This window comes from Carassius auratus, unplaced genomic scaffold (assembly GCF_003368295.1).
Source record: "Carassius auratus strain Wakin unplaced genomic scaffold, ASM336829v1 scaf_tig00215982, whole genome shotgun sequence".
Lineage (NCBI taxonomy): Eukaryota > Metazoa > Chordata > Actinopteri > Cypriniformes > Cyprinidae > Carassius > Carassius auratus.
The window spans coordinates 47,368-70,152 of record NW_020528345.1 but is presented as its reverse complement, the minus strand read 5'-3'; the positions used below and the strand labels follow the sequence as shown (position 1 = coordinate 70,152).

The following is a 22,785-nucleotide window of genomic DNA, read 5'->3' as shown; positions in this document are numbered from 1 at the left end:
AAGATGCTTAGCATGGAGCAAAATAAAGTTCAGGAGGGGACCAGGCCAAAATAACAAACATAACAGATCTAACTTACAAAAAGGAGTACTTTTTAATCTCTCTAAACAAAATCCAAAAATAAACAACAAAAGTCTTACCTTACTCCCTTTCTAGACAAAAACAGTTGAAAACATGGACAATAAAAGAAATGGCGTCCTCCTCCATACGGCTCCAAAATTAATTAAACTTTCACCTTAAGGTCTAACCTTGGGAGCTTACTTGTACAAAAACAAATAAACCACAACTCTCCAACGTTTCAAACTGTATACACCAACAACAATGTAAACAGACAACTAGCACACATGCTATGGTCTGGGGCAGGTGAAAAGTCTCCAGAGGCAGCAAAGGCCAAGAAGGGCACACTTCAGATGGAGTCCTCAGCTCCCATCCACAAGCTTTCCCTCCAGCAGCCAATCAGAGCAACCAGGTGATTGATGACAACCAGAACCAGCCGATCTTCATCAAGCTTTTTGAATGGCGTAGAGAGAATAGAGCGACAAAAAAACAGCCAAAATAAACTGTAATCAACATAGTGGCAATAATTAAATACTGCACAAATAACACCTTAAACAAATTACGCCCAAGGACGTAACATAAACATTGTGATGACAAACTGGCAAAGACTTGTAGTCATCTTTATCCCATTTTACTGGGGTAAGTCAAAATCTACAATATGCTTTTAAAATGAATATGAGATCTTCATCAGTGATGTTTTGCATTACATTACAGGATGTGGTTCTCTGGAAAGCATTGAACAAAATACAACCGTTCAAACTGCTGTTGAAGGAGCAGCTGTAACAATCTACTGTCAATATGAAACCACTGATGTCTGCAAATCTCTTGTGGTACCAGCAAAAAACAAATGGAGTTCCAGAATACATGCTGAGTAAATTTGAAATGCAGTTCAAGGAAAGATTTAGCAGCAATATCAACACAATTTAAAAATAATTTCTACTGACAATCAAGGATCCATGTATATCTGACTCTGCTGTGTACTACTGTGCTCTGCAGCCCACTGTGACTGAAACACACTCAACATTCACACTAAAACCATGTATGCCTTACTTCAGAACATTTAGAATTAAGATTTTTTTGTTGATATGGTTTCTTTGACTGTTTACTCTGTGACCCACTTTTGGGTCGCGACCCACCAGTTGAGAAACACATGACACTACCTCAAGTACTAATCCAAAGAAAACATCTGCTTTTGAAGATGACTAAGAATGTTTGCATTTTTGCCTTTTCCATGGTAAACATCACAAAACTGTCAGCAAACTTGTAACTGTAATGTTAATATCACAATGTATTTTGCATAATAATGTTGTTATGCAATGTTTTATCAAAGACTTTGTTTAATCAGCCAAATAAGACAAAAACTGCCAACGCATGACAACAGGTCACCCTGAGCTGAATTTGAAGAGAGATTTGATGCCCAGTTAAACTCAAATTCGGGTTTTAGGTGGATTTAGCACTGGTCCAGTTAACAAGGGTACCAATATGATCAGAAGAGAAGGAGATTATGTGACAATGAGCTGTTCATATGACACAAGCAGCAGTTATGTTTTTCTTTACTGGTAACCAAACAGAGACAGAATATTTACTGTATAAGGATACCCGATCCTGGAGCAGTTATGGAAATCTGTGACCCTTGGTGTCAGTCAACTACATCTGAATCATCTACTGAACTCACTATTAAGAGTTACTACTATAGGTCAGCTCTGTATTATTGAGCTTAAATTGAGGCTTGTTGATATAAAATGCCTGAGAAGCTTCACAAACACACACACACACACACACACACACACAAGAAATATCTTTTGTAAATCACAGAAATAAATAAATGAGAGGATATGGAAACACTTGTTGAACAATAAACGGTGGTTCATAATTTGTTAATTTTCCTTCTTCCAATGAACAAACTAAATAAAATATTATTCAGTTGTAATTGTAAATTGAATTGTAAAAAATAATTAGCAAGAGTAGAGAATTTAAATATCCAAGTTGTTATTTCTTCCCTCAAGAATAACATAAAAATAATGAAAGTGTTATACGTTAATAAATTATAATTGATATGATTATAATTTCAAACTGAGTTTGTATTTACTGTTGAAAGGAGCTTAATCATACAGCGGAACAGTTGATTCAGACTGTCACTTTCAGTCATCCCAATCATCCAATGAACTCACTATTGACAGTGTACAGTAACTCAGAATCAGATTCAGTTCTCTATTATTGTGCTCTTAGAGTTGGACCCCGGTGATACAAATGTCTGAAAAGTTTTACAAATATTCACACACACAATTCTTGCTTTAAAAGTCAGTAATCAAATGTTTATAACATCACATGTACCACCGAGATTTCGAACAACAGAATGTGGTAAACCCTACTGAACAAGATAGGAGCACATGAAAAAGAGTAGAGAAGGGTATTTATTATAATGAACTAGAACAAATTGCTGTTTTACAGCAAAATAAATGTGAAATTTCATATGAAATATGAAACTTTAAATTTTGTTTCACAGTTAAATAAAAAAATTAATCCATAGATTAAAAAAACAGAACTACATTATCAATAAGAAAGAATTACACTAGAAAGCTGTTTTAAATGAATTAATATGAATTTCAAGAACAATAATGGTGTATAACAACTGTGTGCCTTGTGCACTGATAATTAAAATATGCAGAGTCAGAAAACACTGCATAAAAAGTGTCCCCTTTTTATAAATATTGATGTAATTACATTTAAAGTAGTTCACATCAGTATAAACCAATCCTCTGTAAAATTACAATTTGAAATAAAAAGGGATAGAGGATTGGTTGTGATGTCACTAACCACACCTACAAGAGTCCTTACAGCAGAGCACCTCCCCACTGCACTCATTTATAAGTGCATCCTTTTCAGTCATTTATTTCATTTATCGAATGTCTGCATATGGATAAATCTTAGAAATGAGAAATACAAACACCTCCTAAAGCTGTGATCAAAGCCAATTAAAAACATATTTAAACTCAGGTATTAACATGGAGATATGTCTGCTACTGATTCTAATAATAATTTCAGGTGAATAGATTTTATGCTTTAAAAATGTTGTTTTTTAAAAGAATGATGTTTTGGATTATGGAGAGGGCTGATGGTTTAATGTGTAGTTGCGATGTCTTAAACTTTATTGCAGGTGTTCTTGCTGACAGCATTGGACCAAATAAGGATACAAATATGATCAGGAGAGAAGGAGAGTCTGTGACACTGAGCTGCACATATGATACAAGCAGCAATAATATTTATCTTTACTGGTACAGACAGTATCCCAACACAGAACCTCAGTATTTACTGTGGAAAGGTGCTCGATCATATGGAGGAGAGAATAAAATAGATCAGCGATTTCTGCCAGCTACATCCCAAACATCCACTGAACTCACTATTAAGAGTGTAATTCTGTCAGATTCAGCTCGCTATTATTGTGCTCTACGAATAAGAGCCCAGTGATACAAAATACCTGAGAAGCTTTACAAAAACTCACACACTGTTATTGCTTTGAACTTTAGCAAATACAAGTGTATCAAACCACAGAGATGTCAGTATTCAAATGTTTTTCACACCACATGTATATCTTTTGTAAATAAAAAGAATGTGGTGACACCTGTTGAACAGTTCTGAAGTATGTGAGAGCGGAGAGGATAGGATATGACATCAAACTAGAAAAACTTATGAACACACTTGCTTTAGTTTATGTCATTTGCATAAAGCTACTCCTTAGCATGGTTCCATGGAAATCAAAGCTAAATTATATTCTCAACTATGTTAAACTCATAAAAATAGTGCCAATTTATTTCAAGTTCTCTAAATATTTTAAAACAGGTATTATTACAAGACACCTTTTTTATTTGTCTTGTTTTGACTACATTTGTTGTATAGGTATTATGCACATTCTTGTTTCTTAGACTTAGAATTTAAGTCCACTTTTAGGGTGAATTTATAATGGTTTGAGTCTATGCCCTAAATGCTTTTAGGGAGTAAATATTGTGCGCACACAGAAGTTGTAAAAATCTTGAGATTTTGCTGAAACCGGAGAGATTCTACAGAGCTAGGAAAGTATGACAACAACAAACACTAACAACACTTCTAAACTTGTGATACTAAGGAATTTATATGGAGGAAGAATTAATGGAACAAAGTTCCAGGAGACAAGTAATTTTGATGTCTCGTTCATAGTTTGATTTGTGATGTTAATGACAGAACTGACAGAAATGTTATCATCTGAATATTTTAATTTGAAATATATACTGATATACTTTAACACAAGCTTTCCACACACTTAATCACATTTTCAGTTAAGCTTTCGAAGTCAGTGTTTTATATACGGTGTATAATTCATGCCCAAAATGTAACGCGTCTATGTTTGTAAGCAGTTTGTTAGACCTGTCAGTGGCCGGTGACTTAAGGAAATTTACTGGCCAGAAATATTTTTAACCAGCCATAGAAAAAATAAATAAAACAGGCAGCTGTGACAAAGTTTTAGATAATAGCAAAAAAAATAAATATCACAATCCTTGATTCAAGTGTCAATATCTGCTAAAACTACTAGCTTACAATATAAACTATTAGGCTACATTTTTTTTAAAGACTAGTAAATAGTTAAAAACACAGACAACAGCAGGATTATTGGAATTGGTGTCTAAACCACAGCAGTGGATCCAACACAGCGGCCATTGCTTGGACTATTTCAGAAATAAAACGGGGAATCCGTTTACTTACGGGGATTTGTCGTTGTTCTTCTACTCGCATTTGTGTTAATTTTAGTCCCTGTTTGTAAATGTTGCATTTTGGTCAGCCGGCCACTCCTGGGAAGGTTTCTCCACTGTTCCATGTTTTTTGCCAATTGTGAATAACGGCTTTCACTGTGGTTTCGATGGAGTCACAAAGCTTTAGAAATGGCTTTATAACCTTTTAAAGATCTACAGATCTCAGTTACTTTCTTTCTTATTTGTTTCTGACATTCTTTGGATCTTGAAATGATTTCTAGCTTTTGAGGGTCTTTTGGTCTACTTTATTTTGTCAGACAGGTCCTATTCAAGAGCTTTCTTGATTGTGAACTGGTGTGGGCAGTAATCAGGCCTGGGTGTGGCTGAACTCAGGAGTAATAAACCAGTTTTAACAGGGGGGAAAACACTTCTTCACACAGGGCCATGGAGTTTTGGATTTTGTTTTCCCTTATTAATAAGAACAATTTTCAAGTGCTCTACATTCCAGAATTGGTTTTGTTCATCAGATTGAAATAAGGGGTCAGTGTCTGAAACAGGATGTGAAGATACTGATAAAACAAACATCAGAACATTGGAAAGTTGTTAAAATAGGCTACACCCAGAATCCTTCAGGAGGAGGAGACAGTCAGATTCAGATTCTTTTCATCTTTACAGTTTGAACTATTTCAGTGACTTCATACTAAGTCATATTTTCTTCAATCGAAAAGAGTGACATCCTTTCACATGATTTATTTACATTTTTAGAACATAACAATTCTTTAAGGTAAATGAAAATTAGCAGTTTGCTTCAATAGTCTGTAGAAATTTACAGAATTACAGTAATGAGAAAAAAAGGTAGAAACTAAAAGTACATACTGTAATTCAAACAAATAATTTTCAGGGCTAATCCTGAAATTGCAATCAGCAGTGTTTGAAAGGCACAAGGCTGAAATCTAGTCTGTTTTCGAATGTGTGTGCTTCACAGTTTTGACATCAGTGTGTAAGCATTTGAACAAAGTTCTGTAAATCCACAGTGTTATGCAGGTTGTGGTTAAAGTCGTGGGATAAGTGTGTAGAGTTTTGAAAACTGTGTTCAAGCAATGAAAAACGAACTAGAGTTTGGTCCACATGAACTGCTGCTGTGCAGACTGTAGTTAGAGTTTTGCACATGTGACTCCAGTTGTGCTCACTGTTGTTTAGCAATCGAAAAAAACTGTATTTAGCAGCTAGAGCAAAAAAAAAAAAAAATATTCCAATTATTATTTTTCCCTTTAAGAAAAGCATTTCAAAGTAATGAAATAGCTTTATGCTGATATTAATAATATATATATTTTTTATAATTTCAGTAACATAAACAGTATTACGTAATACATTCATAAACATACATGTTGGCACAGTAAATGTGAGAAATTACATTTGAACCTTTTGCAATACAAAAAAGAAACCAGGAGAGGGTGATGTTCGCTTTACATTGTTAACTATGTTCATCTGAAAGTGCACCCAGCTCCACCTCTTTATCACTAACACCAAGACTTTGAGTAACAGACTCACGCGTTCAGGACTGAATCATTCTGCTTGGATATACTATTCTCTCAAACAATGAAACTATGGTTGGAAATGTTGGTTTTTGCATTGGTTATTGCTGGTATGTAGAGATAATTTCTTTATGTTTATTTCTTTATTCAATAATTTGTTTTATTATAATTAGTTTTATTGTAATTTTAATATAATTTGTTCTTATTTGTTTATAGTACCATTTGTAACATCGTATATTTGCAGAATGTAGAGCAGAGGATACAGTTGATCAGCCAGATAAACATGTAACTGAAGCTGAAGGAGGATCAGTCACGTTACAATGCAAATATACTGCAACTACAACAACACCAGAACTCTTCTGGTACATCCAGAGAGCAAATGATGTTCCTAAATACATGCTGAGGAAAAACAAATACGGAGGTGATCAGGGCACTGAGTTCCAGGAGAGATTTCACTCAAAGCTTTCATCAGATTCAGTTCCTCTGACGATCAAGAATCTGCGTGTGTCTGACTCTGCTGTGTACTACTGTGCTCTGCAGCCCACTGTGACTGAAACACACTCAACACTCACACAAAAACTTTATTCAATGCTGATCCCCATTATGTGAAACAATCAGCCTTTTTCATTCTTTCTCACACATGTATATATGCAAAAGCTTTTTTTAAATTAATATATACATATTTAAAATTCAACAATATAATTCATGTTAAAATAGAATAAATGTTCAATGACAGTCAAAAACAAAACAAAACAAAACAAAGCTTGCTGTGTGTTGGCAGAAAAGGGGGCAGGTCTTGATATGACAATCTACACCCATATTATTAATATAAAGCACATCAGTTCTTCAGTGCATTCATTAACCTATGATTTATGTACTCTATTAAAAATAATTATGGTAGACTATAATTTATCATTGTCCACTTTTAAAAAACAGTTCCGATCTGAAAAATCAAAATGGAGATATTTATTTTTCTTCATAATCACATCAGGTGAAGCACGCTTTTAGCAGTTTTCACACACACACATTTTTTGCTTTAAAATGTGTATAATACTACATGTACCACTGAGACCTTAAACGCCTGCTGAAAAGTTAAGGAACGTGAAAACGAGTAGAGAAAATTCAATACAATAATGATCAAGAACAAGTAACTGTACTTAATGTTTATATATTTGTTTGTATATGTAATGTCTTGCTTTACCTTAACAGCTAAATTGTATAATTTCAAGTTTAAAGACAAAAAAACAACACCAACACTATGTTTATTCTTGTGTGAAATACAGAGAATCATTAAATAGAAGTTATGCCAAAAGAATAAATACGAATTGTAAAGGAAAACACAATTATGGTTTAGCCTCATGTAGATTATTCTAAGATCCACAATGCATGATCGTAAAAAACGTCACTGAGGTTGATGAGTATTGTCATTATATCGTTCCAATCATTTAACTTGATATGCATTGTTCCGTTATATTTACATTATGAAAAGAAGAGATAGGATTGGTTATGATGTGACCACACCCACACTATTCATAAACAGCATAGCACCTCCTCACTGCAGTTATTCATTTATGCATCCATTTCAGTCATTTATTTCATTTATCAAACGTTTATAAGTTTAGATGTATGAACCTCAAAAAGACAAGCTGTGATCAAAACCAATTTAAACTTTTAAACTGAGGCTTCATCATGGAGGTACGTCTGCTAGTGATTCTCATAATTCCAGGTGAATATAATTAATGCTTCAATCATCAATTGTTGTTTTTGACAAAAATGAAATTCTGATTCATGGAAAGGTCTGATGGTTTAATGTGCAACCGCATTTACATTACAGGTGTGTTTTCTGACAGCATTGAACCAAATGACAAAGATAATGATATGTTACAAGCAGCAAATATGTGTATCTTTACTGGTACAGACATTCTCCTAAAAGAGAACCTCAGTATTTACTTTATAAAGGTGCTCGGTCATATAGCAGATATGAGGATATACCAGACCGCCGGTTTCAGTCGACTACATCCCAAACATCCACTGAAATCTCTATTAAGAGTGTAACTCTGTCAGATTCAGCTCTCTATTACTGTGCTCTAAGAGTAGAAGCCCAGTGATACAAAATGCCTTAGAATCTTTACAAAAACTCAAACACACAATTCTTGCTTTAAAAGTCAGTAATCAAAGGTTTATAAACCCACTGAGATTGTAAATAACAGAATGTGGTAACACCTGCTGAACAATAGGAGAGCATGAAAAGAAGAGAAGGTATGATAATAAACTAGAACAAATTGTTGTTTTACAGCTAAATCAATTTGACATTTCATAGAAAAATGTGAAACTGTTACTTTTTTACAGAAAAAAAAGAAATATGTTATCTGACTTCTCATGTGAACTAAAATATTCAATAAGAAAGGAGAATTGAACTAGGATCTGTGTCAAATGTATTTAATATTAATTTGCAAGAACAGTGACTGTTTGCATTATGTACAGCATATATTCTAATATGTACACTGAGAATATATTGCATAAAAAGAGTTAACTTCTCATAAGATTTGTAAATACAGCTGTTGTTTTTTTTTCTTCTTTTTTTACATTTAGTTCACATTGGTTAAACTGATAAATCCTCTGTATAACTATACAATTTGAAATAAAAAGGGATAGAGGATTGGTTGTGATGTCACTAACCACGCCCACAATAAGAGCACCTCCCCACTGCAGTCATTTATCTATGCATCCATTTCAATCATTTATTTCATTTATTGCTCCTTTAGCTTATATCTAAACCAATTAAAACATTTAAACTGAGGTATTAACATGGAGATATGTCTGTTACTGATTCAAATAACAATTTCAGGTGAATATATTTTACCGTTTAAAAATCTAATGGTGTTTTTTTTTGGTTTATGGAAAGGGCTGATGGTTTAATGTGCAATTGCTATGTTTTATTGCAGGTGTGTTTGCTGACAGCATCAGACCAGATAAGGATACAAATATGATCAGGAGAGAAGGAGAGTCTGTGACACTGAACTGCACATATGCTACAAACAGCATTTATGTTATGCTTTACTGGTACAGACAGTATCCCAAAACACAACCTCAGTATTTACTGTGGAAAGGTGCTCGATCATATGGAGGAGAGGATAAAATAGACCAACGATTTCAGCCAGCTACATCCAAAACATCCACTGAACTCACTATTAAGAGTGTAATTCTGTCAGATTCAGCTCTCTATTATTGTGCTCTAAGAGTAGAGGCCCAGTGATATAAAATATCTGAGAAGCTTTACAAAAACTTACACACTGTTATTGCTTTGAACTACAGCAAACAAATGCACATCAAACCACAGAAATGGTTTATAACACCACATGTATATCTTTTGTAAACCACTGAGACTGTAAATTACAGAATGAGGTAACACCTGAAGTACATGAGGGGAGAGGACAGAGAAGAACTTATAAACACACTTGTTGTTATTCAGTTAAGTCATGTTAAATGTCATGTTAAAGTTATTCATCTGCATGGATCCAGAATGTGATATATACATTCATTTTTACTTCAGATGTTTTATGCAATGTTTATAGTCTTTTTGTGGAGGATATGGAAGTCCGCCTCAGTAAAAAAACAACAACAAAAAAACAAACAAGAAATGAGAAACTTTCTCGTAATAATAAATTATTTTCTTTTAATAATGAGAACCTTTCTCGAAATAATGACTTAATCCACACACACACACACACACACACACACACACACACACACACACACACACACACACACACACACACACACACACACACACACACACACACACACACACACATACACATACACACACACACACATACACACACACACACACACACACGTTTGTTTTTGTGAAAAGTGGGGACTTCCCATAGGCGTAATGGTTTTTATACTGTACAAACTGTATATCCTATGGCCCTTCACCAACCCTACCCCTAACCCTAACCCTCACAGGAAACTTTGTGCATTTTTACTTTCTCAAAAAAACTAATTATTAATATTTGAAATCGGGAAAAATGAGTAGTACAATAGCTAAATCACAGCCTCTCATGGAAGAAGAGTGCGCCTAACAGAATGACAAAATAAGCTTGATGACATGTACAGAAGGTGATCACAGGGAGCCTTTATTGCATCGAGACAAAAAGTTAGAGCATGGAGAGCAGATGTCTGCTTATTTTTTCAAACTTGAAAAGTCTAGGGATAAATTAAATTATATTTCCAAAATGAATATTAACGGATCAATTACAGATAACTTTAATTCAATTTCTAGTTTTTGTTTTAATTCTTACTCTTATTTATACACATATAGATTTAGTGATCTTAATATGTAAATTTTTTGTAAGAATTTAGAGAATGTAAATATAATTAGTCAAGAGGATCATCTATTGTGTGATTCCCCAGTTACTATTGCTGAAATTAAGTATGCAATTGAACAACTAAAATGTAATAAATCACCAAGTAGTGATGGAATTACTGCTGGATTCTATAAGCAGTTCTCTGAGATTCTTTCTGAGGTGTATTCTGAAAGTTTAAAGTCCTCTGAACTTCCTACAACTGTGCATTATGGTGTAACCTGTCTAATTCCTAAACCCAAGAAAGATGTACTGTTTATTGATAATTGGAGAACCATTAGTTTGTTAAATAATGATTAAAAAGTAATTGCTCTTGTTTTTGCCCAAAGATTAAAATTAGTATTAGATTCAATAATTGATTAAAATCAATCTGAGTTAATGAGAAAAATACATATATTTAATAATATAAGACTTATCGATCGATTGATTACTCTGATCTTATTAAAGAGGATAGTTTTATATTGTTTTTAGATTTTTTAAAAACCTTTAAAACCGTCGAGCATACATTTATTTTTTATTGTTTAGAATGCTTTGGAATTGGGTGTTATTTCTGCAATGCCATGAAAATTCTTTATGTGTGGGGCAATAGCTCAGTGAGTGTGTGATTACAAAACTGAAAGACTGAACAGCTTTTCACAGACAAGTGATTTTGGCTTGGAAGTTAATTAACATGCACAATTTTTATTCACACCAGGATTATATCTGGATTTATTGTAATATTCTGTATAAATACAAGACTATATTTATGAAAACCTGGTTTGATAAATGTATTCTTTTGGTAGGACAGTTGTTGAATTTTCAGGGGTATTTAAAGAGTTGTGATGAATTTCTTTCATATTTTTAATTTCCCTGTAAACTCCAAAAGATATGCCTCTGTAATTGGAGCTCTTCTTTATGCAGCGCTATTTCATACTCTAAACATCCTTTTTTACTTCATCCTGCTGACACTTTCTGTGGCAGAACTTGTTTTTCATCTAGCAAAAATAAAATAAATAAATAAATAACAATTATAATTATTATAATTATTATTATTATTAAAAAAACTGTTATTATACCACCAGTTATTTATTTTTATTGGTATACATATATATATTGTGCGCATTTATAAGTTAACTCCAAATATAATGTAATGTCATGTGCCTAGCAGAATGAACAGACATAATGAAAGCATAATAAACATTAAAAATGAACAATATTTCATATATTTAAATTTTTTGGACATACAAAAGCTAATTCATTAAGTGAGGTCTAAAACAGTGGTTCTCAACCATTGGGCAAAATGTTAGGACAAATTGTATAAAAAATGTTATGCTTTTCGAATAAAAAATGCCCACTGTAGTTAAACAAAGTCAGATAAAAATTAAAAAAAACTGATGGATTTGACAAAAGTTAAGGTAGATAGGTATGTTCATAGACTGAAGAAAATCAAGCCTACATCAGCACTGAACTATTATATAATTAATGTAATTTCCAGTAAAAAAAAAATTATATCTATGTAAAATTTCAATCCCTCTTAATCTTATTATCTGTGATGCACAAGCTTTACCAGAAATGGCAAGTAACATACTGCATTAAAAACAAAATCTTGAACTAGAAAAACTGTAAAGGAATGCACTTCATGTAGTATCACTACAAAATGCCATATTACATAAAAATATCTAACTGCTAAATAATGTATAATAATGCTAATACATAATTCTTATTTGGATTAATTCATAGATACAAATTGACAAAATATAACAAAGCTAACAAATCAATCATGAAAATAAATTAAACTTCTGTAATTCTAAAAAGAACCAGGAGAGGGAGATATGCACTCAATACTGATATTGTTAAGCCCTCCTCCCTTGCTTACATATAGTAATACTTGCTCTGAATCTCTCTCTTTTCTCAGTTACTCTGTTTTCACTGATTGATTTTAGTGTAATTGGGTACTCTATCATCTTGAAAAACAAACAATGAAGTCATGGCTGTTGGAGACATTAATCATATTTGGATTAGTTATTCTTGGTATGTTTAGTATACTACTCTTTGTATGTTTAGTTTTATTTTTTACATGATAATGCTTTTTAGTCACAGAATTATTATTTTGTGTTACCAGGATGTCAGTCAGATGACACAGTTGATCAGCCACTTCATGTTAGTGAATCTGAGGGAGAATCAGTAACACTGGACTGCAAGTATACAACAACCTCACAATCACAAGAGCTTTTCTGGTACATACAGAGAAGAGACGAATCTCCTAAACTTGTGTTACAAAGGAATTCATATGGAGGAGGAATTAATGGAACAGCGTTCCAGGAGAGATTTTACTCTGAGGTGAATGCATCAAAATCAGTTCCACTGATGATCCAGAGACTGCGTGTGTCTGACTCTGCTCTGTACTACTGTGCTCTGAGGCCCACAGTGTTAACAGGATGCCTCTCTCTCCAACAAAATCAAAAGAAACCTATACAAGGGAGAGAAAGAAGTAGTCCTGATGTCATTAGTCACGCCCACATTATTAATAAACAATAGGCCGACTCTCCACATATAGTAATTAATCAGCTGAGTAAAACAGAACAGAACATCTTCAGAACAGCTCTCATCAAAAGCATAAACATGGAGAAGCATCTACTACTGATTGTCATAACAGTATCAGGTACAGTAAAATACCATTTACACATTCACATTTTAAGCTATTTCAGTAACAGTAAACAATACAGAGTAAATATCAAACTATGAGAAATTACACAGTTTTTTTAAATAGAACCTTTTATACAGGCTGGTTTACAGATGTACTGTTGTGTGTCTAAAATGTATATTCAGGTGTATTTCCTGACAGCATTGGACCAAAAGACAAGGACGCTATAATCAGTAAAGAAGGAGAGTCTGTGACAATGAGCTGCACATACAGTACAATCAGCAATGAAGTTTTGCTTTACTGGTACAGACAGCATCCCAACTCCGAACCCCAGTATATACTGTGGAAAGGTGCTCGATCATGGAACCGTGAAGAGGATATACAAGACCGTCGCTTTCTGTCGACTACATCCCAATCATCCACTGAACTCACTATTAGGAGTGTTATTCTCTCAGATTCAGCTCGCTATTTCTGTGCTCTAAGAGCAACAGCCCAGTGATACAAAATGCTTGAAAGGCTTTACAAAAACTCACACACAAAGTTCAAAAACATTCGTAATCAAATGACACCCAGCCACATTTATCTCTCATTTAACCCACACAGAAGATAAACACCACAACATGGTAACACCTGTTTATTAAATGGGAGGGAGAGAGGATCAAAGTAAATGATATTAAGAGTACGGTATGTAACAAATTAAATAATTAATTCAATCTCTAAAACAGAAATAAAAGAAATAGTCTTTTAAAGAACACATTTCTTTGAGAAAAATCCCTTCTCTATTTTCATAAACAATGCTGTTTTTAGATACTGCTTCGTTTGCCTGAAATCATCCAGTCACTCATCACTATAAAACCACTTGCATTTGCTTATTTCTAGATTGAAACATTAAGATATGCATACATCTTGAGCTGTTGAAGTTCACCAGTTCATTGTTTAGGCACTGTCAACTATTAGGTTAGCAACGTCCTTCAGAATATCTTCTTTTGTGTTGAACAGAAGAAAGAAACACTTACAGGTTTAGAACAAGTTTAGAGTGAATAAATGATCACAGCATTTTCATTTTGGGGTGAACTATTCTTTAATCCGTCAGACCTTTGAGCCAGATTTACAGAATAGATTTAACTTTGAATCCATTAAGATGTTCCAGAAGACATGCAACTGAGCTATGAACCCAACATGCACAACACATCCATTCCTCATTTGACATGAAGTTGATTGAGTTAACAACATGGCAAGACTTACCTTGATGGTGGAGCTCAAATTTGTTCAAATCTACCAAATTCAACTTGTACAGTACCTAATAAGACCGCTTTTCTGAGAACAATTTAAATATTTCAGCTCGGCAGCAGTTACAGAATGAATGCTTGGATCACATTTTTACTTATTCTTTTTTTCATTTTCTTCCGGTATGTAATCAGTTCTACCATATTCTCTATTTCAGGAATTTAGTTTTAGGCTACTTAATAATTTACAGATATTTTGTGTTGATTTTCAGAATGCTGAGCAGAGGATATAGTGTTACTCAGTCCACAATAGTGCAAACTGCCACTGCCGGGGAAACAGTGACTACTGACTGCACATTCAAAACCAATGCTTTCCCAATGCTTTACTGGTACCAATACAAAGAAAATCAACTCCCAAAATATGTGCTGAAGAGATATGCTGAATCAAGAGATGAGGATGAAAACTTTAAGGAGAGATTTAATGAAAATCTAAAAACCTTCCGCTGACAATCCAGGATGTGCGTGTGTCTTGATACATGTACATAGTGGTCCCTACGGCCTATTCAACTATTTGCAATGTACCTTCAAATTTTAAAGGCAGTCACAAAAAAAGAAACAAGAAAACAACTACAAAGATATAGACAGAGACTAATTTGTATACTTTTAACTCCCCTTTGGATGTGAAATGAATGGTACTTTAGAGTATTTACTCTCACATAAGACGTACATGCTTAAAAGGGGGAGGAGTAAAGCAGCTTTACAACACTGAGATAAGGAACTTCTTGTTTTAGTAAACCTGGCCTTTTTCTCCTGACAAACAATACATCATGTCAACATTTGCAGTAGTCATATTAATAGAATCTCTCCTAATAGCATTTCAAGGTAAGATTTCACCGAGATAACTCATTTTAACTTAAAATTGGTAATATGCGAATCAGAATTCTGATGTAAAAAAAAAATGCTCACTGCTCTCTTAATTGTTTTCAGGTGTTAGTAATGCTGAAGAGATCATATTTCCCAAGAATGACACAGTAATCGCTAAAACAGATGAAAAAGTTATCTTATCTTGCAGCTACACTGGCACCGTTTATGATTTCTATTGGTACCGTCAATTCCCTGAAAAAGCACCTCAGTTCCTCATAATGGAATCGTCTGGATTCATAAAACAGGCTTCTCCTCAGGTTCCTGGGATAACAATGGCCAACAGAAAAGACACCAAACACATGGAACTGGAGATCTTCCCTGCAGCAGAGGCATATTCTGCTCTGTACTACTGTGCTGTGCAGCCCACAGTGAAAGGAAAACCTCTGACTCCATACAAAAACCACAGTGATCGTTCACAGAAGAACAGATGTGCAGAAATGTTTCTCACGCTACTTCTATAGACAAATACATTTACAAAAAATTAAAATAAATTCACTCATTTTAACTCATATTTGTGATTATAGTTTGAGTGTCAAGACATATTCCTTTATGGTATGGTATTTCACTAACAAACAAAAAACATACTCATTCAATTTATTGACAGGACTTCGGTGCTGTTTTTTTTAGGGTGCAAAGATTATGTTATGATCTTATGATATAATGAGATATCATGACTGTTAATTAAAAAAATCTAATATTATTATCCACTAAAAATTAATATTCATATACTCTAAATTACTGAATGTAAGTATGTCTAGTATTTATGGAAGGATGAAAATAATGAGCATGTACTATTAATGCAATCAAGTACATGTTCCACTTCAAAGTACAGTATACACATGTCATTCTCTCGCTCTCTCTCTCTCTCTCTCTCTCTCAGAATAAAAGCTTGACCAGAATCTGAGCTTAAGGTTTTCTGGTGTCAGATCAGCATGTCTTATATAAAAAAGGGGGGATGCTGGCAAAGGACAATGATAAACAATAGCAATAGGAATCAAATTGTACATAATTATTATTTCTTCAGCTAGAACTCGTGAGAATGCTTAAACACTTCATTTTCACTGCAGTATAATTTAAATGTGGGGGCACTCGTTTCAAAAGAAAACCTGACAGAGGTTAAACAGATGTGTGTCTGTTCTCCTCCACTTGGGGGAGATGTTTTAACAAATATATACAGCTCCACCCTTACAACCAGAACTTAACAAGGAGTATAAGCATCTCAGCAAGTTCCAGTTAGATTCAAGAGAATATACTTCTGGATGTCTTTTAAATCTTGATTACAATGAGAAGCTGTGTGGAAACTCTTTTAATCCTGTTTGCAACTTTCATGGGTAATGTACCAAATTTTATGCATGTATTTTCTCTTACCTGTCAGTTCTAATAGATTATACACAAACTTACTAACATAATTTACTCTCCTCACAGAATGCAGAGGACAAGACTCTGTTAAACAGCCCCACAGTTTCCAATCAGCATATGAAGAGGAGGATTCAGTAACTTTGGATTGTAAATACAATACTACAAGCCAAAACCCTACTCTACTCTGGTACAGAGTAACAACAGAGTAAAACAGCCATCACTCTCCAAAATATATACTACGGAGACATAAAATTGGAGATGGAGATGAAGCCATTGAGTTCAAGGGACGATTTCACTCCAGACATGATTCTATTTCAAGATCAGTTCCTCTGACAATTCAAAATCCACGTGTGTCTGATTCTGCTCTGTACTACTGTGCTCTGCAGCCCACTGTGACAACAGGATATTCAGTGCTAGAACAAAAACCTACTTGAGCTTACAACTTAAAAAAAATGAGAATGAGGACCAGGATAATAGTGTTATTGTGCTGTGGAAACTGTTCTACAATACCCCACACAGACATCTGACTGAGATTACTGTTAAATATTACAAAAGAATGCAGTAAATTTAGTCATTAGTCTCCTTTATTTTGACAATTCCAAGGGAGAGGAGGCCCTGAATGTGATTTTTATGTAGGGGGGCCCGAGGCAATAGAAATAATAAAACTAAAAAAAATATCAGTAACTTGCTAAAGAAAAACACTTCTCGTGTTTTCTGTAGATCCTATAAAATTCAATCTGAGAATACCTTTTGTGTAAACTTCAAATCAACTGAAAGAAAAACCAAGTAAAAGTGACTCAAACATATTTACCATTCAAGAGAGCACATTATTTCAAAACAGACACATGCTGTTCTGAACTCCAACAGAAGGGGGCAACATAATCTCACGAGTTATGTTTCGCAAGCATTTCACTGATTTTCACCAGTGATGATTAAGTACTATCAACATTTAATAAAAAAAAACTGAATGTAGTTAATGTTGACCAATGATTATTAAAGTAATACCCTGGTGAAAGTATTTTTTAAAGCAAATTCATTAGATATATAGATAGATCTATCTTAAATGCAGTGAAATGGTAGAGTATAAGTGACAGTAGTGCACAGAGTGTTTCAATGACCAAACCCACATTGGTATATAGAACTTCACTCAGTGCATTCAGTCACTCTTTAGCTTCTCTAATATTTTATTTATGGAGTCACATTCAGCATACTTTATTGTTACAAATTTCCTATAAATGAGTTTAATAATGTTATAAACTAAAAGGTGCTCGATCATGGAGGAGCAGTGAGGATGAGTTTCAGTCAACTACATCCCAATCATCCAATCAGCTTACTATTTTAAAAGCAGCTTTGTCAGATTCAACTCTTTATTATTGTGCACTTTATGTAGAAACCCAGTAATACAAAAACACAAGAGAAGGTTTACAAAAACTCACACAAATTTAATGCTTTCGATAGCCTTTTAATTTAGCATGTATTGCATATTTTTTTCATTTTAGCTTGTTTGTTAGGTTATCTCTTCTCATATTATGCTAAGCCTCATTCAAATTATAGAAATTAGAAAAATAGACATTGAATATTGGCAATAAGAAGCAAAATTAAGAGAAAAAAATGCATTATCAAAACACAAAGAATTAAAAAGAAAATGATCACATATTTAAACAGTTACTGTATGCATGCTCATTTCATATTTTCTTTGGTGCTTCAGATTTAATGTCAGGACAGAAGGAGGAGTTTAGCACAGGCTCTATACAGCTGAGTAGATCTGAACATCACACAACACTGTGTGGAGCAGCTGCTCTGTTTTTAGCTTGTTCTTACTAGATCAGTGAGTGAACATGTTGATCTATATTGTTATACTGCTGTCATCAACTGAAGGTACAGTATAATATTGCAAAAGCAATAGCATTATATTAAAGCAGAATTGTTTGAAAAAAAAAAAAAATTAAAACCACTTTTGATTTGCAGGTTGCGGAGCCTCAGAAGTCATCACTCCAAAAAGAAACAGAGCATTTGCTCTTGAGGGTGACATTAATGTGACACTCTCCTGTAACTACAGCGGTTCTGCTCGTGGTGTTCACTGGTATCGTCAATATGCAGGTTCACCACCACAGTTCCTCATACTGGAATATTCAGGGATAACAACTCCAGCTAATCCACCCATTCCAGGAATAACCATCAATCACAGAAAAACAGAAAGCCATGTGGATCTGAAGATCTCCTCTGCTGCTGTATCAGACTCTGCTCTGTACTACTGTGCTCTGGAGCCCACACTGACAGGAAAACAGACTGCACTGTACAAAAACCTCACAGTATTTTGGGAAAGTATTAAAGCATGTCACTGAAATATGTTGTAACTTGTAATTTATCTGTATCTACACTGTAAAAAATGTGCAGTAGGATTTACTTGAAAAAAGCTTGCTAAGTTTTTTCACTCAGAAAATTCTATTAAATTTACAAACATTTGCTGAGTAAAAGCCTAAACATAATTATTAGTAGGTTTAATTAGACATTTTTAAGTTAAGTTTACTTGGAAATTCCCAGTTAATTTTGTTGACTCTTTGTTTGTAAATTTTACATAGTGCATCCTAATGCTTATTACTGAAGAAATTATGTATTATGTATTTTTCTTTTACAAATTTTGCACTCATATATTTTGAGTAAAATTTAACCACTGAATTTAATAAAATCTGCGAGTTTATGCAATTTACTTTAACAAGGTAACACAGTTAAATCACTGTGCAATTAAAGCATTTGGTTCACTTGCAAACATTCAAGTAAGCATGTGGACAGGCTGTTATCATTTTAAGATAATATGCCCACTCAATAAAATTAATAGCCAAATGAACACAGAGACCTCAATACTTGGTACACCACACACAATGACGGTAACAATCAGTGAATAGTGTTTGAGTATCAATGGGTCATTTTGAATAGAAAATAAACTCCAGGTGTCACAAAACAGTATGTTACTAAAACAAACAACAACTGACAACTAAAATAAACAACTAACAACAAAAACAACCATAAAACAGTGTACATTTTTAATTATGCATGCCCCATTGCTTGATGGGAAATATGGGATCATAACTTGAGATTTACTTAAAGAATCCTTGTAAACACAACAAACGGTTCCAAGTAAAATATACTTATGAGTTTTAACCTTCATTACCTAGGCAGTTCCATTTGAATTTACTTATGTATTTAAGTAAAATAAATAAAAATGAAAACTCGAGTAGCTTATTGAATTAAACATGGTATTTTGAAGTAAAAAGACAAAATAGTATTTGTTTGTAAAAATTTACTTAACTGATGCTATCTTTATTTACAAGTTCAAAAAAAAATCACTTTTTACAGTGTATGTATTCTTTACTGATTTTCTTATTTATGTGGGACTGTGTTATAAATAACAGTATTGTCTGTCATATATTGTGTGAGATGAGGGCTGAATGTTGTCTGAGTAGGAGGAGTTTAGCACACACATTGTGAAATGCATTAAGACTCTCAACATTTCACAAACCTCATTGTATTAACAGATGTTTCTATGTGTCTCCTGTTCAAACCTGATTATTGTGCCAACATGTTGATTTTTTTTAAAAAATCTTTCATCAGCTCAAGGTAGTAAATTTTGAAGTTGTCAATAAAACAAATAATACTGAAGTATTACTTTTCTTTTAAAAAATTCTAATAAAATATGTTCAGTCTATACACACACATTTAGTTTTGTACTTTAATTTAGTTCTTTTTAAGCAAAAGGGCCTGCATATTGGTATTTTAATAGATTTGAAAGAGGATGTCAGTTTACTTTCTGGCTCTGTTTTTGAATTTTAAATGTATGCTTTAAATACAGGTTCTGGAGCAGCAGAAGTCATCACACCATTCAGTGTTTATCAGTTTTCTGATGAGGGTGAGAGTGTGACACTCTATTGTAACTACACTGGTTCTGTTCGAGGTCTTCACTGGTTTCGTCAATACGCGGGTTCACCACCAAAGTTCCTCATACTGGATTCCTATGGGGCAGTTATTAAAGCTGATCCTCCAGTTGCTGGAGTCTCAATCCATCACAGAAAAGACAACAGTAGTGTGGATCTGAAGATCTCCTCTGCTGCTGTCAATGACTCCGCTCTGTACTACTGTGCTCTGGAGCCCACAGTGAAAGGAAATCCACTGCATGCTGTACAAAAACTGTTTAAATAAAACTGAAAATGAGAGGTGGGGATGAGGGTTTATGTGTTTTTTTTAAATCACACAGATATTTCTTATAAAGTTCTTATATTACTAGATCCTTAAGAAACTGTCATATTGTGAAAATGTTCTGTGGCTGAAAGTGGAAGCTTATTACTTTTATGAGGACATAAATCATTTATAAATAACATGTTTAAGCACAACCATCATATGACTGTGAATATACTATTGAAAACATCTGAACTGATGCTATCTTGCTCAGTCACTGACTGTATTACATGACTGTAGCTTTCGGCCAGGAGAAGATGTCATCAGGTGGCGTCCAACTTTCACGGGGTGTTTCGACCCTGAACCACAACACCCTCCAGTTGGCGGGGTGGCAGTGGTGGCCAGTCACTGCCCTTTTCCTCCTGGCCCCCAGCTCAACTCCTCCCTCCTACTCCAGAGCCAACAAGACGCTCTTTCTGCTGCTCACCCAACCTACGGACAGCTGCCTTCCTCTCCCTTCCTGCTAAACCCAAAGCAGTGAGTGTCTTCCACACAGACTGTGCCGGGAAACCCCTACACCCAACCTCAACCGGGAATAGCCAGGTCTGCCACCCTTTGGCCCTGCACTGCTCAACGAGGTCCTGATACTTTGTGGCTTTCAGCTCATGTGCCTCCTCACACCCGTCTTCCCACGGGACCGTCAGTTCGATCAAGATGATCTTCCTTGCCTCCTCAGACCATAAGACCATGTCTGGCCTCAGCAGTGTTTGCACAACCTGGGGGAAGACTAGTTTCTTTCCCAGGTCCACCCCCATCTCCCAGGATTGTGCTGCTTGCAAGAGGCTATTTTTGATCTTCTTGGGGGCTGCTGGTTTCTCCCCTTCTCTGATGAACTGAATGCATGTCCTTGGCCTTGTACTGGTCTGGCGCTTTTTTTTTGCCTCTCCCGCTCCAAAGTGTCAGCCAGTGCAAAGAGAACCTTGTTGTGGCGCCACCTGTATCTTCCTTGGCTAAGGGCTGTTTTGCATCCTGCCAGTATGTGCGCCATTGTTCCCCTCCCTCCGCATAGCCTACACAATGGGTCCTCCCTCCTACCCCATCTGTGGAGGTTTGTTGGTGATGGAAGGGTGTCGTACACTGAACGGAGCAGGAAGGAGATACGAAAGGGCTCCAGTCTCCAGATCTCAGGCCATGTGATTTTCCGCTTCGGCAGGTCCCACTTCGTCCAGGCACCTTGTACTCCAAGTTCAACGGCCCTAGACCTGCGCCTTTCTTCCTCCAGGTGTCGGACCTTGGCTTGAATCATGTCCCTCCTCTGCCTTGGGTCGGCTTTTCCCCACTGCTGGAAGTGGGTGGATCCGAATCCTTGCCCCCCTACGCATGGGTTCCCGATGATGTCCTTCAACTTCAATGCACTTTCGGCTTGTGCCACTGATGTGTCAGCAACCACTTGTGTCCTGACCTCGTAGTGACCCCTGCTCTCCTGACTTTTTCATCAGTGGATGAAACAAATGTCAATAAAAATAACTCAAACATATTTACCATTTTAAAGCACACAGTAAAGCAGCTGGATAAAACATGCTGTTCTGAGCTCCAACAGAAGGGGGCAACATTATCTCACAAGCTGTTTTACTCACACCAAATAATCACCTGACCTCTATAAGAAACAGCTGAAAGCACAGAACATGTTTCATATTTCATTAACCCACACATACATTATTCATACACAACAGAAGTTCACTCAGTCTCAGTGCTTTCATTCAACCATCAGCTTCTCTCATATTTTCATTCGTTTT

General features: G+C 34.9%; 3 gene segments (V, D, J or C); all 3 read left to right on the top strand.

Moving 5' to 3' along the window:
* Positions 1-6,311: 6,311 nt before the first annotated feature.
* Positions 6,312-6,848, top strand: LOC113096554 (T-cell receptor alpha chain V region PHDS58-like; the record flags this gene model as incomplete). The annotated part of the segment is given in 2 exon segments: positions 6,312-6,424; positions 6,559-6,848. Coding segments are annotated over 2 exon segments (336 nt in total), but the record flags the coding sequence as incomplete, so codon positions are not given.
* Positions 6,849-13,285: 6,437 nt separating this feature from the next.
* LOC113096560 (T cell receptor alpha variable 18-like) lies at positions 13,286-13,806 on the top strand. The segment is given in 2 exon segments: positions 13,286-13,325; positions 13,493-13,806. Coding segments are annotated over 2 exon segments (354 nt in total).
* A 1,536-nt stretch (positions 13,807-15,342) lies between these two features.
* Positions 15,343-15,918, top strand: LOC113096559 (T cell receptor alpha variable 13-2-like). The segment is given in 2 exon segments: positions 15,343-15,415; positions 15,521-15,918. Coding segments are annotated over 2 exon segments (453 nt in total).
* Positions 15,919-22,785: the final 6,867 nt, after the last annotated feature.